Source organism: Microchirus variegatus (assembly GCF_963457635.1).
Source record: "Microchirus variegatus genome assembly, chromosome: 17".
NCBI lineage: Eukaryota > Metazoa > Chordata > Actinopteri > Pleuronectiformes > Soleidae > Microchirus > Microchirus variegatus.
In genome coordinates this window covers 22,416,274-22,428,369 of record NC_139818.1, presented here as the reverse complement: position 1 = coordinate 22,428,369, position 12,096 = coordinate 22,416,274, and the positions used below count along the sequence as shown (strand labels likewise).

Below are 12,096 nucleotides of genomic sequence, written 5' to 3'. Positions count from 1 at the left end.
GATTATTTCTTTTTTAAAAATCAATTCATATGTTGCTTAATGTTCGATTAAATAAAATGTCTAAAAACGTTGCTCGGTGTTTCCCAAACTCTCAAAATATTGATGCAGTTTTGTCCTCAAAACTAAAACGATTCAGTTTGAATGACTTCTGTTATACGGAGCCAAGAAAAGAAGAAAATATTCACTTTTAAAAACCAAAAACACTAAAATCCAGAAAACCTGATGAGGAGCTAAAAGTCTGGTTTATTCTAGGTTTCCTAGAAAGAAATAATGCAGTAAAATGTCTATGAAAAGTGGCAGATGGGTGTAATACTTGTTCAGTCTTCACATTTTTTGGAAGCCCTGGAGCCCCCAAGACTCACGCCATGCTTCTTCTCTTTGCTTTCTTGGCTGCTGCTACTGCTGCTGCCGCTGCTGCCGTTCTGGTGTTTGGACTCTTGCGAGGTCTGGATTTCAGCTTGGGTTTGGGTGCCTGTGGTGCCTTGGTGGACTTTGGGGCGACGGTCGGGGTGGAGGGGAGGCTCTCTCCCCCGGGGCAGGCTTTGAAGACGTGGACGTCCTTGACCCTGCGACCCTTCAGCTCGGGAGGATTGGCGCAGGTGGCTCGTACCTTCAGGTTGACCTTCTCGATCCATCTAGACGTAGAAGAAAAGGCAAAAGTGTGATATCAGTCACAAGATATTGTAATCATGCATTCAGTATTCAACAATCTTATTTAGATACAACGGTTTTTAGACTAGAGAGTGATTATTAGGTGGGAGGATTGTTGGAAAAATTGCTGATCGTTGAGTTTGAGAAGAAGGGACCAGACTATATACAGACTAGGTGTAGTGGAATATCTGCACTCTCTAAACTGCCCAAAGTCTCCCAGAATGATGTCTATTTTATCTATAAAAAGTGTCAAATATTGATATAGATATAAAGAAAAATGTAAATACATACACCCAAAAGTAAAAATGTCCACTTCAGAAACAAAACCCTGTGTACTTTATAGTCAGCGTGCTGAAGCTGTCTTACAAGCGTAGTGGCAGCAGGGGGCAGTCACACATCATAGGATTGTCAGCCAAGTTGATGACCTCCAAAGAGGTGAGAGGGTGGAGGTCAGGCACCTCCTCCAGCTGGTTGCCCTCCAGGAAGAGACTCCTCAGCCCTGGACCCAGACCTGCCAGAGAGTTCTGCGACATCTGACGAGACGGAGAGATATTAATGGCTGGAATTAAACGGGGAAATAAGACACACGTACACAGGCCCGCTCACCTTCTCCAGTCCCATGTTATCCAGATACAGCTCCTTCAGTGACCTCTCCAGGGGTCGGAAAGCATCCGGCCCCACCCAGCGGATGGGATTCCCAGACAGCCTCAGGTCTCTGAGGTTCTCCACCCTGCTCAGCGCTTCGCTGGGCACTTCCTTCAACTTGTTTCCTCCCAGGTGAAGCGTGTCGAGGTCAGTGGCCTGGTCCAGAGCTTTGGGCGACATGTTCTCGATGGCATTTCCAGTCAGGTACAGAGATCTGAGGCCCTCAGCTCCGCTCAAGATGCCTGCTTCCAGCTTGGTGACGGCGTTGTTTTCCAGGTGAAGAGCCAGCAGGCTGGGCACCAGGTTAAAGGCTCCTTTGGGGAAGATGGTGAAGCGGTTTTTCTCCAGGTGCAGGTAAGTCAGCTGAGGGAGACCTGTGGGTGTAGGCAACAGGAAGTCAGTGTTGTTGTTTTTTGTATGGACTTTGGTGCAGGAAAGTGAGAGGGTCAAGCAAGAAAGAGAGACATTAGGCAGTTAGCATCCTCTTAAGATGTCGTAGAGTTGAGCAGATGTAGATTTTATTCGGTCATACTTTTCTTAAGTTGCTAAAAATCTGTTTTTCCTTCTGTCCCCGCTGGCAGCCATTTTCAGTGTGAGAGAGTGAGAGCGTCTGTGTCTCAAGCTGGTTCTCTGTGATTCTCGCTGCATGCTTTCATGAGGCTTCGATCTGACAACGTGCCAGTACTTCACACAACCACTCATCCAAAAATCTGAATTCTGCTGTTAAACACAGACCTTTAAAGGCATCGGGGCTGAGGGAGGTGAGGTCGTTCTCTGACAGGTACAGGTAGACCAGACCCTTCATCCCACTGAAAGCGCCGTCCTCCACCTCCACAATCTTGCAGCGCTGCAGGTGCAGAGACACGACCTGGGCGACGCCGGGGAAGCTGTTGCCGGGAATGTAGTGGAAGTGGTTGCCGCGCAGGTCGAGGAGGCGCGTGGCCGGAGAGAAACCCCGGGGGACTTTTGTGTGACCGCGGTTTTCGCAGGAAGAGTGGTGGGTCACCGCCTGAGAACAGAGTGACCTTTTTTAAGAACTGAAGGTCGCTATTGTACACTACCGTTCAAAAGTGTCCTCACCTCGCAGACACAGTTGGCAGGACACTTGACTTTGTTCTCCGGCTCTCGAGTGGGTGGTGGAGTGATCCTGTTTGCCTCCTCAAACTCAGCCTTCAGCATGGCCTCCTGGCTCTGGCAGCGCATCTGTGGAGGGTAGACGGCGTCCAGGTTTTCTCCAGAGTAATGAGCTGGTCCTCGACACGTCCCCATAAGCTTCACCTTGCTGCGGATCGCCCACTCCCTGCAGAGCAATAAAAGCAAACGTCAAAGTTCGGATAAGCGTCCCCGTTGCTGATCGTCTCCTGCGGCCCACCTGAGCGGTCGCAGGTAACAGTTGCAGTAGATGGGGTTCCCGGCCAGGTTGAGGCGTGCCAGGTTCGGTGAGCCTTCAGAGAAAGGCTGGATGACACGGAGCTGGTTGTAGCTGAGGTCCAGGTGGATGAGGCTGGGCGTTTTGGACACCGCAGTGTTGGCCATGTCCTGAAGGGACATGTGGTCCAGGAACAAGTGGGTGAGCTTGGCCATGGACACAACCTCTTCTCCAAGGTAAGTCATGGGGTTGTAGCTCAGATCCAGACGGGTCACCTCTCGCAGTCTGGATGGAAATAAAGAGATTGAGTTTGGATCTCAAATAGAGTCTCTTGATTCTGAGAGGTACACAGTGGCCCACCTGGTCATGGTCTCAGTGGGGAAGAACTGCAGCTCGTTGTGGTCCAGACTGAGACGGCTGAGTGTGAACAGACTGGCGAAGGCCTCCGTGTCCAGGTAGTTTAGAGAGTTGTGACTGAGACGGAGCCATTTGATGTTCTGCAAACCCTGGAAGCAGAGGAGATCAGAATAGTTCAACAACAGGCCACTTCACGGTAGACATGTTGTTGTGTTTGTGTACCTGGAAGGCCATATTGGGGATGTAGACGAGCTGATTGTGCGTGATGGAGAGCAGGTTGAGGAAGCCCAGCTGAGAGAAAGCTCCAGGTTGGATCTCTTCCACGCGGTTTCGGTCGATCAGGAGCTGCTTCAGTGAGGACAGACCATCGAATGACTCCTTTATGCACAAAAGACAAAGACAGGAGAAACATTTTGCTTTTGGTCAACCACAGGTTTGGGAGATGGTGGTAGAACTCTGTATTTGGTTGACCACCTGGTAGAGGATTTCAATGTTGTTGTTGGCCAGATTGAGGAAGACCAAGCGACCGAGGCCGCGAAAAGCCCCCTCCTTCACCCGGCGGATGTTAGAGCGCTGAAGCGACAGGTGAGTCAGATAGGGCGTGTGTTTGAAAGCTCCGCTGGGAAGGTCCTGGATGTCATTTCCTCGAAGATCTAACTTCACTGTGATCTGTAAAGAAAGAATACTTAGTAAATGCTGTAGAGCAAGGGTTCCTGACCTTTTCTGACTAGCTAGACTACTAGCTAGTCTAGCTGACTAGCTGATAGATAATCATTTTACTGCTAAAGAGACAAGCAGTACGACTGTGTGTTATGCGTGAAAACAAAACCTCATCTAGTGCAGGGGGAACTTGTGTGAGGTTCTTGTTGACGCAGGCGACGGTTAGCTGGATCTGGTCGCACACGCACTGCCGTGGACATTTAGCCGCGCGTGCTGCAGAGATGCAGATGACCAGCAGGTGGAGCAGTGGAGCCCAGCGATGGGGAAACATCTGAGAGGAGGGGAAAAAAACAACAACCGTGACTTTTCTGTCAAGTAACGCGTAGAGCCGCGTTTTTGACTTGTATGCTAACTCTTGCTAGCCCACGATACATTTGCGTCCATGTTTTCTTTTCTTTTCTTTTTTTTTTGCCATTTATCTACTAGAATGTGGTCAATTTGTGGGGTGATATAACGCCCAGTTCCACCGTTCAACTTCCGATGTAAATTGAATGTATCATAAGTTGCGTTTAGTTAGCATCGAAAACAACAACCAAACAAAACAAAGTTTTACCATCATTTCTGCTAAATGGTTCCTAAAAACCACATAATCATGTTGGACCAACAGTCTTAATCCACAGAAATGTACGTGAAAAGTGTAAACAAACCGAAATGTAAGCAAAACTGCCGCACTTAACCGTGCCCCTGCAGAGATACAGAATAAGTTCATAAACCAGCACTCAAAACCCCTTTTTTTAATTATTATTATTATCTGAAAGCAGCAGAAAAGTCACAATACCCTCGATATATATATATTTTTGCAGCAGCAGCAAAGATTATTTTTTCTGTTTATATTTGACCCCCCTGCGCAGAAAGAGGCCAAGAAACTAGAGACGGAGGAATTTCCTTCGGCCCGGACTATTTGTCCGCGTCCCCCCCGGGGGAATCAACACTCCAGACCGCAGAGAAGTCGCACACAAAGACGCTCAGTGTCTTTCTCCACCGGTGCTCTGCCAGGGAAAAGAAGAAAAAACACCAGGGACGATGAGACGACTGTTCTCCGTCATCTTGGAATGTAGAAATGTCACTGCAACGTTTTAAGGCAATATTGTCCCGTGTGTAAACACTGTCATTTTGACCATTCATACTCTATTCACGTGTTATTTTAATAAACTTATATAAAACCAAAGGATATATAGTTATAATAAATGCCATGAGATTTTTAAAGATTATGAATTTGTATGTTCTTTGCAAAAGTATATAGTCCACATCGTTATGTAACATGCTGGTTATTACTTTGTAATACGAGTTAGTTTGTATAATTCCACAAATTTTATTTCTGCTGTCCATTGTTCAACCTGGAACTTTTGTTTTTAGTCGTTTGTTTCCCTATTGTCCGTTGTTGTGGGTGCACCTGTGTTTTTGGGCCATCACTTCCTTACTTATATTTACACGCACAAAAAAATACTTAATTAGTTAACAATTACCTTAAGTTCATTCTTTTTGAGTGTCTTATCCTCTTCCTTTATTCAGTGTGTCATATATGAACTTTTATTTTGATTATTTTGTTTGTTTCGGGGCAAATCTGTGCCCGACTATTGTTTTTGTTTTGTTTTAAGCATTTTCTGTCTGTCAGAATCAAACACCCACCTACTTACTTATCTTAAAATGGCTCAAACAAGTAAAACTGTCATGTTGCACAATTTAGATTAAAAACGCTCATTTGCTGCACTAACGTAGTTATTACCTTGCACATTTTAAAAATACTATTGAGATTTGGTTATTACCAAACCCCAGATCTTATTCTTTCAACATACTCACTCATTGGCAGTAAGAGAGAAAGTCTTTAAGGTGAAAAAAACTGAATTTAAACGTGACTCACCGTGGTTTTTCCGTGGTTCAGTCCGGCTGCAGGTCCTTCACTGGCCGTTGAAGCTCTCACCGCGTCGGCTCCCTCTCTCTGCGTTCCCCCGCTCTGTCCCTCCATCCAAAACAAACTCCGTTTATCCCCTTCATTCACTGACAAACCCACGCACACCCACACACTGCACACTGGCACATTCTTACACAGCGTTCACATTAGAGAGGACACTCCATAGACAAAATGCATTCCTTTCCCCTTTAATCTGACTGTAACTATCACAGCTAAATCACCTTAATGTGAACCCAACTCTAAGCCTAACCCTTAATAACCAAATCTTAACCTACATGCACACACACACACAAAACTGCAAAGTTTTGAAAAGCGTCCATGTCATGTGACCAACTTACTTACCTGCAGAAATAAAATCCCGACAGTCACATATTCATGGTTTTCTGAGTTCCGGCTGTACAAAAAGTCACATTAGATTATAGTTCCTTTGATAATTCTTGACACACATATGCTACATACGGACACGGAGACGAGGAGTGAGGCTTGTTAGACGTGTTATATTTAAAGACAGAGCATTCAAATCAACAACTCATCAAGTAACCTAAACAGAAATGTTGTTATTCAGAAAACGCCATTAAAGTGCATCCCATTTAGCGCTTGCAATTAACGATTAATCTGATTTTTTTCTTCCAAAAACCTTGAAATGATAATGTTCTCAAATGTCTTCTTTAATCCACAAACCAAGAATGATTGTTTTAATGATTTCCTTGTTATATGAGGCAAACAAACCAGAAAATATTCACAATTAAGAGGCTGAAAAAGCAGAGAGCTTTGAGTGTCTTGAAAGGCGCCTTCAAATATAATGCATTATTATTATTATTATATAAAAAAACAACAACTTTATTATCAAAATAGGTGATTAATCCCTGCAGCCCTAATCCCGTTCTCGTCCTGCTTCCCTTTAATGTTCCAATCTCGTCATCGACACATGACATGAGGTAACACACGGCAGCAAACAGTCATTTAAGAGCAATATTATGTAATAATATAGATTATGTATTTTTTTTTTTAAAAGGAAGATTATGGATAAGTGATTTTGGTCCTTCTAAACTCCAGCACATGAGAGCTAGTGAGAATAATGCAGGGTTCCCGGCGTGTTGAGCAAAAGTTCATCACCTCTGCAAACACACGTGAACTCACTCCACTCACTAAATGCTCTCTGCTGCCACCTTGTGGTAACAGATGCGTCACAAATACAGTACAATCATTGATAAAATATTAGTTTTTTCTATCTTTTTGTTATATTTTGATAAGTCACATTAACTGATTAACCTTTCATAATCTAGATAATAATCTAATCCTCGTGTCCTGGTTATGACTGTGCTCACACACAGTGTGTGTATTCAGGTCCGTGTGTGTGTGTGTAGTCTGATACACACAGTGCTCAGACGTTATAAGCAGCAGAGCGGTGATTGTAACAACATATTAAGCAGCCTATCACTACAGCAGCAGAACAATAAAATCTGCTCTTTTATTCACAATTCTCATTTATTATTAATAACACACTTTAGCTGCAGTTAAAAAATATATATTCTAATTTAAGTGGAAACCTCAAATCTGTTAATCCATGACATTCTACAGATGCATTGATGTGTTTTTTTCTCGTGTAAAGTTTTTTTGTTTTTTTTTAATTACTTTCATCTACATTTTCTAGAAAAATAAAAACCTGAACTATTAGTAGAAAAATAAAAAATGAAGACATTCTGGAAAGTTTTGGAGACGCCTTCATAAAATATACACAACAATCGGAGGTGAGGAGAGCAGTGGTTGTCAGCAGTCTCTTTTTCAAGTGTAAAGCATTCCTGTTCGCTTTTTAAGATGTTCCTAAGTGTGTGTGTGTGTGTTCCAGTGGTGGTGGATCAGTGTTTTTCATCGCACCTCTTCTCCAGAGCAGAGCTCAGCTTCTCTCTGGCAGCACCACAGGACTGGAGAGCGTCACCGTTCCTGCAGATTCACAAAGAAAACGACTCCATAATCCCAAAAAAAATAACATGTGCATCGCACAAATTCATCTTAGACTTTGCCTAAAATCAGGTACATTAGATTAAAAGAAAGTGTAACGAGAAGTCAAGCTCCACTGTGTAACTTCTGTCGCCAAAAGATTATTTACTCATTTCCAGAGATAAATTTGTTATTCAATCATCAGACAGTGGATCTGTGATACACGTCTCACTCTCACAACAACAGAGGAAGTTGGGATTGAAAAAAAAAGCACTTGAGGGCATAAACGACTGTCTGCAGCTGCCATATGCTTCCCATTTTTGATCACATAGATGAAAGTCAATTCTACAAAAAGGTGAGAGTGATATTTTATTCACCAATAGTTTCCAGAACGGCCGTCTTCGTCTCCGGTTCGTCGTCGTACAGAGAAGCGACTTTCAGCAGGACGTCGGCGGATTTTTGAGGATCAGACGCATCGACCTGGAGAAGAGAAAAGACAAAAAAAAGAGTCTCAATCTCGACATCCTGCTGAGACAGTTGACACCCACTGATTTTAAATTCCCACCTGGTGCAGCAGGTCTGTCCTCATGTCTCCGAGCTGAAGGAGCTTCTCAACTGTGGGGCTGCTGAGAAAGGACATGATCTCTGCCTGTAACAATCAATACAATCGCATAATCAGAGGCAACAGTTTCCAGTCAGTGGAATATAATGAAGACAAGTAGTTAAAGATATATTCAGTCATTTGGTGCTTTTGATAATACACGATGCCGCATCCAACAGGTTTACAAAACTTCACCATTTATTTGTGCCTGTCCTTTAAATAAGCTCCACAAATGAGCGTCAGTGAGACAAAAGGTGTCCAAGATCGAACAAACGAATAAAAAACAAACAAATTTAAAGTCAGTTTACTGGGTTCTGGTGTTTAGCAGGACTGTCGTCTTTTCTCATGACACCGTTTTCCTTAATGTCTTCATCTTCCTCATCGTATTCATTACAGTTATCGATCCCATCGTCGTCTTCATCCTCCTCTTCCTCGTCGTCATCATCATCCTCTTCCTCGTCGTCGTTATCCTCGTCATCAGGTTCTCCCTCATCATCACTACAGTGAATTTAAAGGTGAGACATTCAACTTCACCTGTTCATTTGCAGGTAAACAACAAAGTGTGTGCTGGGGCCCCCTAGTGCGTCTTGGAGGTATTACATGTGGAAATTTTAAAAATACTTTCATTTTCATTATTTACTGAATATTATTGTTCTCTGGGAAAGACAAATATAAATAACAATGTCTGAAATCGTGTCTAATAAAACATGCTGTCTCTCACTTTGTCATTTATAGTTATACTATAAAAAACTATAGTTAACTATATGTTGTGTTTGTTTGTCACTGTGCTTAAACAGCGATCAAGATTATATAGATCAAAGACTATGATTATTTTTGATATTTAATGGTCGTAGGAACCAATAATTTCATTTCAATGTCATCCGTTTACGTCAATGTTATGCAACAGTCTTGCTTAAGTACAAACATGGGTGTGGGCCATGGAAGTGTTGCTCAATTCTTAGGTTTTGAGGCTTGAATTTCACACGACACACACACACACAGTCTTACCTGAGTGAAGCCAGCATGTCTCCTTTATCCATGTTCTCCATCACCTCTCTCAAAGCCTCACAGCCTTCTTCTCCTAGACAGTTCCCTGTATAAGTCACAAACAGAGAAGGTTTAATCCTTAGAATTAAACAATTGAAGTGTTGCTGCTTCTACTCGAGCAGTCCTTACAGTCTGTGAACGTACCGTTCAGATCCACCTTCTCCATGTAATGTTTGTCCATGACAGCCTGAGCCACGACCAGCGCTGCCGCCTCAGTGATCTCACCAAATGACAAATTCAGCTCCTGGAAAAAAAAAGAGACGTACATGAGCGTGTGGCGACATTTAGAGACACAAAGTGCTGAACTTTGACGCTGAACTCACCTTGAGGACCGGCAGTCCTTCTCTCAAAACTGCGGCGAGGGCGATGGCTCCTTCGGAGCGAACCAGACAGTCGCCAAAGTTGATCACCTGGACGTTTCTCAGAAACCGCAGAGCCTGCAAGACATCAAAACACACAATACAGTACATACATACCTGTGTTTTGTCTTAACGAGGGAAGGTGTGAAAATAAACAGGCCTCACCTGTGCCATGGCCACTGTTCCCTTCTTGGTGAAGGTGTTGTCGTTGAAGTTGAGGACACGGAGTTCAGGGTTGTGTCGCATGGCTGAAGCCAAAGCCGTTATACCCGTGTGGTTGATGCCATTCTGGGGCATGTGGACTTCTTCCAAGCTGCCCATCAGCTTATGAGACAAAAAAGAAAAATTGTATTGAAAAAATGGTCCAAATTGTCCAATTGTCGAAGTTTATGTTTCCATTTTCTGATAATTTCGGTGATACATTCACCTTGATAATTCATTTTCACTGTAATTACACCCGTGTTTACACATATTATTACCCATTAACAGAGTCAGGATTTATTCTGACTAGAAGCAGACATGGAAAAATCACTTTAGTAAAAATGTGTTTTCTACCTGAAAGGCTTTGGCGAGAGCATTGGCTCCTTCATTTTCCAGACGGTTCCTCCCTGCGATGAAGACTCTGAGTTTGAGCGGAGATCCGTGGGACGATGACTGTCTGTGGCACTGGATCAGAGCTTCGGCCAAGATCTAAACACAGACCTCAGTTAGAAAACCATGACTTGAGGCTCACTATTCCAAAGTAACGCGGCAATATCGTGCGGTCCGTGGACTCACTTTTCCTCCTCCGACCCCCATGCCACAGTTGTTGAGCCTCAGCTCCCTCAAGCTGTGGCAGGACGGGCTCTTCAACAACTGCTCGATTCCCTTGACACCGTCCGGCCCAAAAGCGTTATCACTCAGGTCCAACTCAGTCAGCCTGGCCCCTGCAATCATTACTGCACTGCCCAAGGACCTCTGAAGAAAGACACAAATAAAAATACATGACTGTAATCATCAGTTATCATGTAAAAACATGATAAATTGAAAAAAAACCTTAAGTTGTTATTCTCACCAGAGCGGTTGGTATTTCGGAGCGGAGTCTTCCTGTGAACATGTCGCTCCAATAGCATCTCTGAGCGAGTCAAAGAAAGAAAATATCGTGTGAATTATTTTATTGCGATAAAAAATCAGAAAAATATTAAATGGATGTGAAAGTATTCAGAGTGTATGACTGGGTAACTGAAAAAAAGGTTAACTGGGAACAGAAAGCATGAACTGAGGGAAACCTGGAGCAGGTCTTTGGTCTCCAGAGCCTTGGCGATGGCCTGTGCTGCCTCCACGCCGACAGTGTTCCCCTCCAGACGCAGAGCCCTCAGTCCCTGGTAGTGCTCGATCTCACGGACCAGCTCCTCCACTGAAAACACAGAGAATCATTTATCAGGTCTGCAGTGCACTGTGGTCAAAAATAAACTTCAGTCCCAGTTCAGAACCTCACCTGAATCTGCATCATCCAGCTTCAGTCCCAGGCCTTTATAGCTCAACTCTCCATCACCGACATGAGTGTTGGCGAGAGCATCAGCCAGCTGTGCGATGACATCTGAGGCCATAATGACTCTGGAAGACACATGCAGTGAACCCATTAAGTTTTGCTGAATTAAACGCAACACAGCCTTTAATTTAGTTAATATACTGTGTAATTTATATATTTTTTTTATTGTATTTTGGCACCAATTCCACCACAGCAAAATTCCCTGTATCGATTCTAGCATACATGACAATAAACCTGCTTCTGATTCTGATATTTGTTTAACGCTTCAAAAGATGGAGAAAGCTGGAGCCAGAGGAAAGTTTTCATGGACGTCAATAACTGAGAATTTCCCTAATAAGTACAGCGTTCACGTGTATTCAAGGATTAGGACTGAAATCTTAGAATATATAATAAATACAAACATAGAACACAGTCACACAGAGATTAGCGGGATAAAATATCAGAAAGCATTGTGAATAATCAAATCCAACAATGAATGGGTAAAAAGTGCTGCTACGATTTTAAGTTGCATAGTGTTTAGTTAAAATAACGGTCACATTTGAGTGACCCTAAATAAAGTTAACTGTTCATTGACAGATGAGATCATTTACATGCGCGAACAGCGACGCACGATTAGCTTTGCGAACAATAACCGTGGCTAGCTAGTGTTACTTAGTAGTGCGCAAGCTAAACTAAGCCTGATATGACTGTATATCATAACTTTATAGACTTCTTTTGTGTGTTTGTCGCTCATAAAACTCTCACAGAGAGAAAGTAGACTGTTTCTAACTCTGACAACTTACCACAGATAGTATTTCCAAGTGAAACGACAGCGAACACACACACACCGCTTATTCGCTTCTTCCGCGCCGGTAGTTGATACATGTGACGTCATCGTGACTTCTTCGTTGATCTTGTCGCTACGAGTAACAAGTTGTTAATTTACCGCCCCCTATGGCCAACTGCGGTCAACGCGCCTATGCT

General features: G+C 43.4%; 2 protein-coding genes across 2 annotated transcripts; both read right to left on the bottom strand.

Annotated features, from left to right (window-relative positions):
- Positions 1–281: 281 nt before the first annotated feature.
- Positions 282–5,708, bottom strand: chadlb (chondroadherin-like b; the record flags this gene model as incomplete). Its single annotated transcript, XM_083903760.1, has 11 exons — positions 282–635; positions 1,018–1,184; positions 1,258–1,670; positions 2,032–2,305; positions 2,377–2,596; positions 2,669–2,950; positions 3,026–3,171; positions 3,245–3,400; positions 3,497–3,691; positions 3,852–4,013; positions 5,604–5,708. 11 exons carry the CDS (start codon positions 5,706–5,708, stop codon positions 359–361), a joined length of 2,397 nt encoding a protein of 798 aa, XP_083759886.1. The 3' UTR covers positions 282–358.
- Positions 5,709–7,964: 2,256 nt separating this feature from the next.
- On the bottom strand, positions 7,965–11,969 carry LOC310939091 (ran GTPase-activating protein 1-like; the record flags this gene model as incomplete). Its single annotated transcript, XM_083903758.1, has 13 exons — positions 11,916–11,969; positions 11,080–11,198; positions 10,871–10,998; positions 10,657–10,716; positions 10,380–10,559; positions 10,158–10,292; positions 9,768–9,926; positions 9,567–9,680; positions 9,388–9,487; positions 9,205–9,289; positions 8,505–8,694; positions 8,161–8,244; positions 7,965–8,075 (listed from the first exon to the last, which is right to left on the bottom strand). Exons 2-13 carry the CDS (start codon positions 11,189–11,191, stop codon positions 7,965–7,967), a joined length of 1,458 nt encoding a protein of 485 aa, XP_083759884.1. The 5' UTR covers positions 11,192–11,198; positions 11,916–11,969.
- Positions 11,970–12,096: the final 127 nt, after the last annotated feature.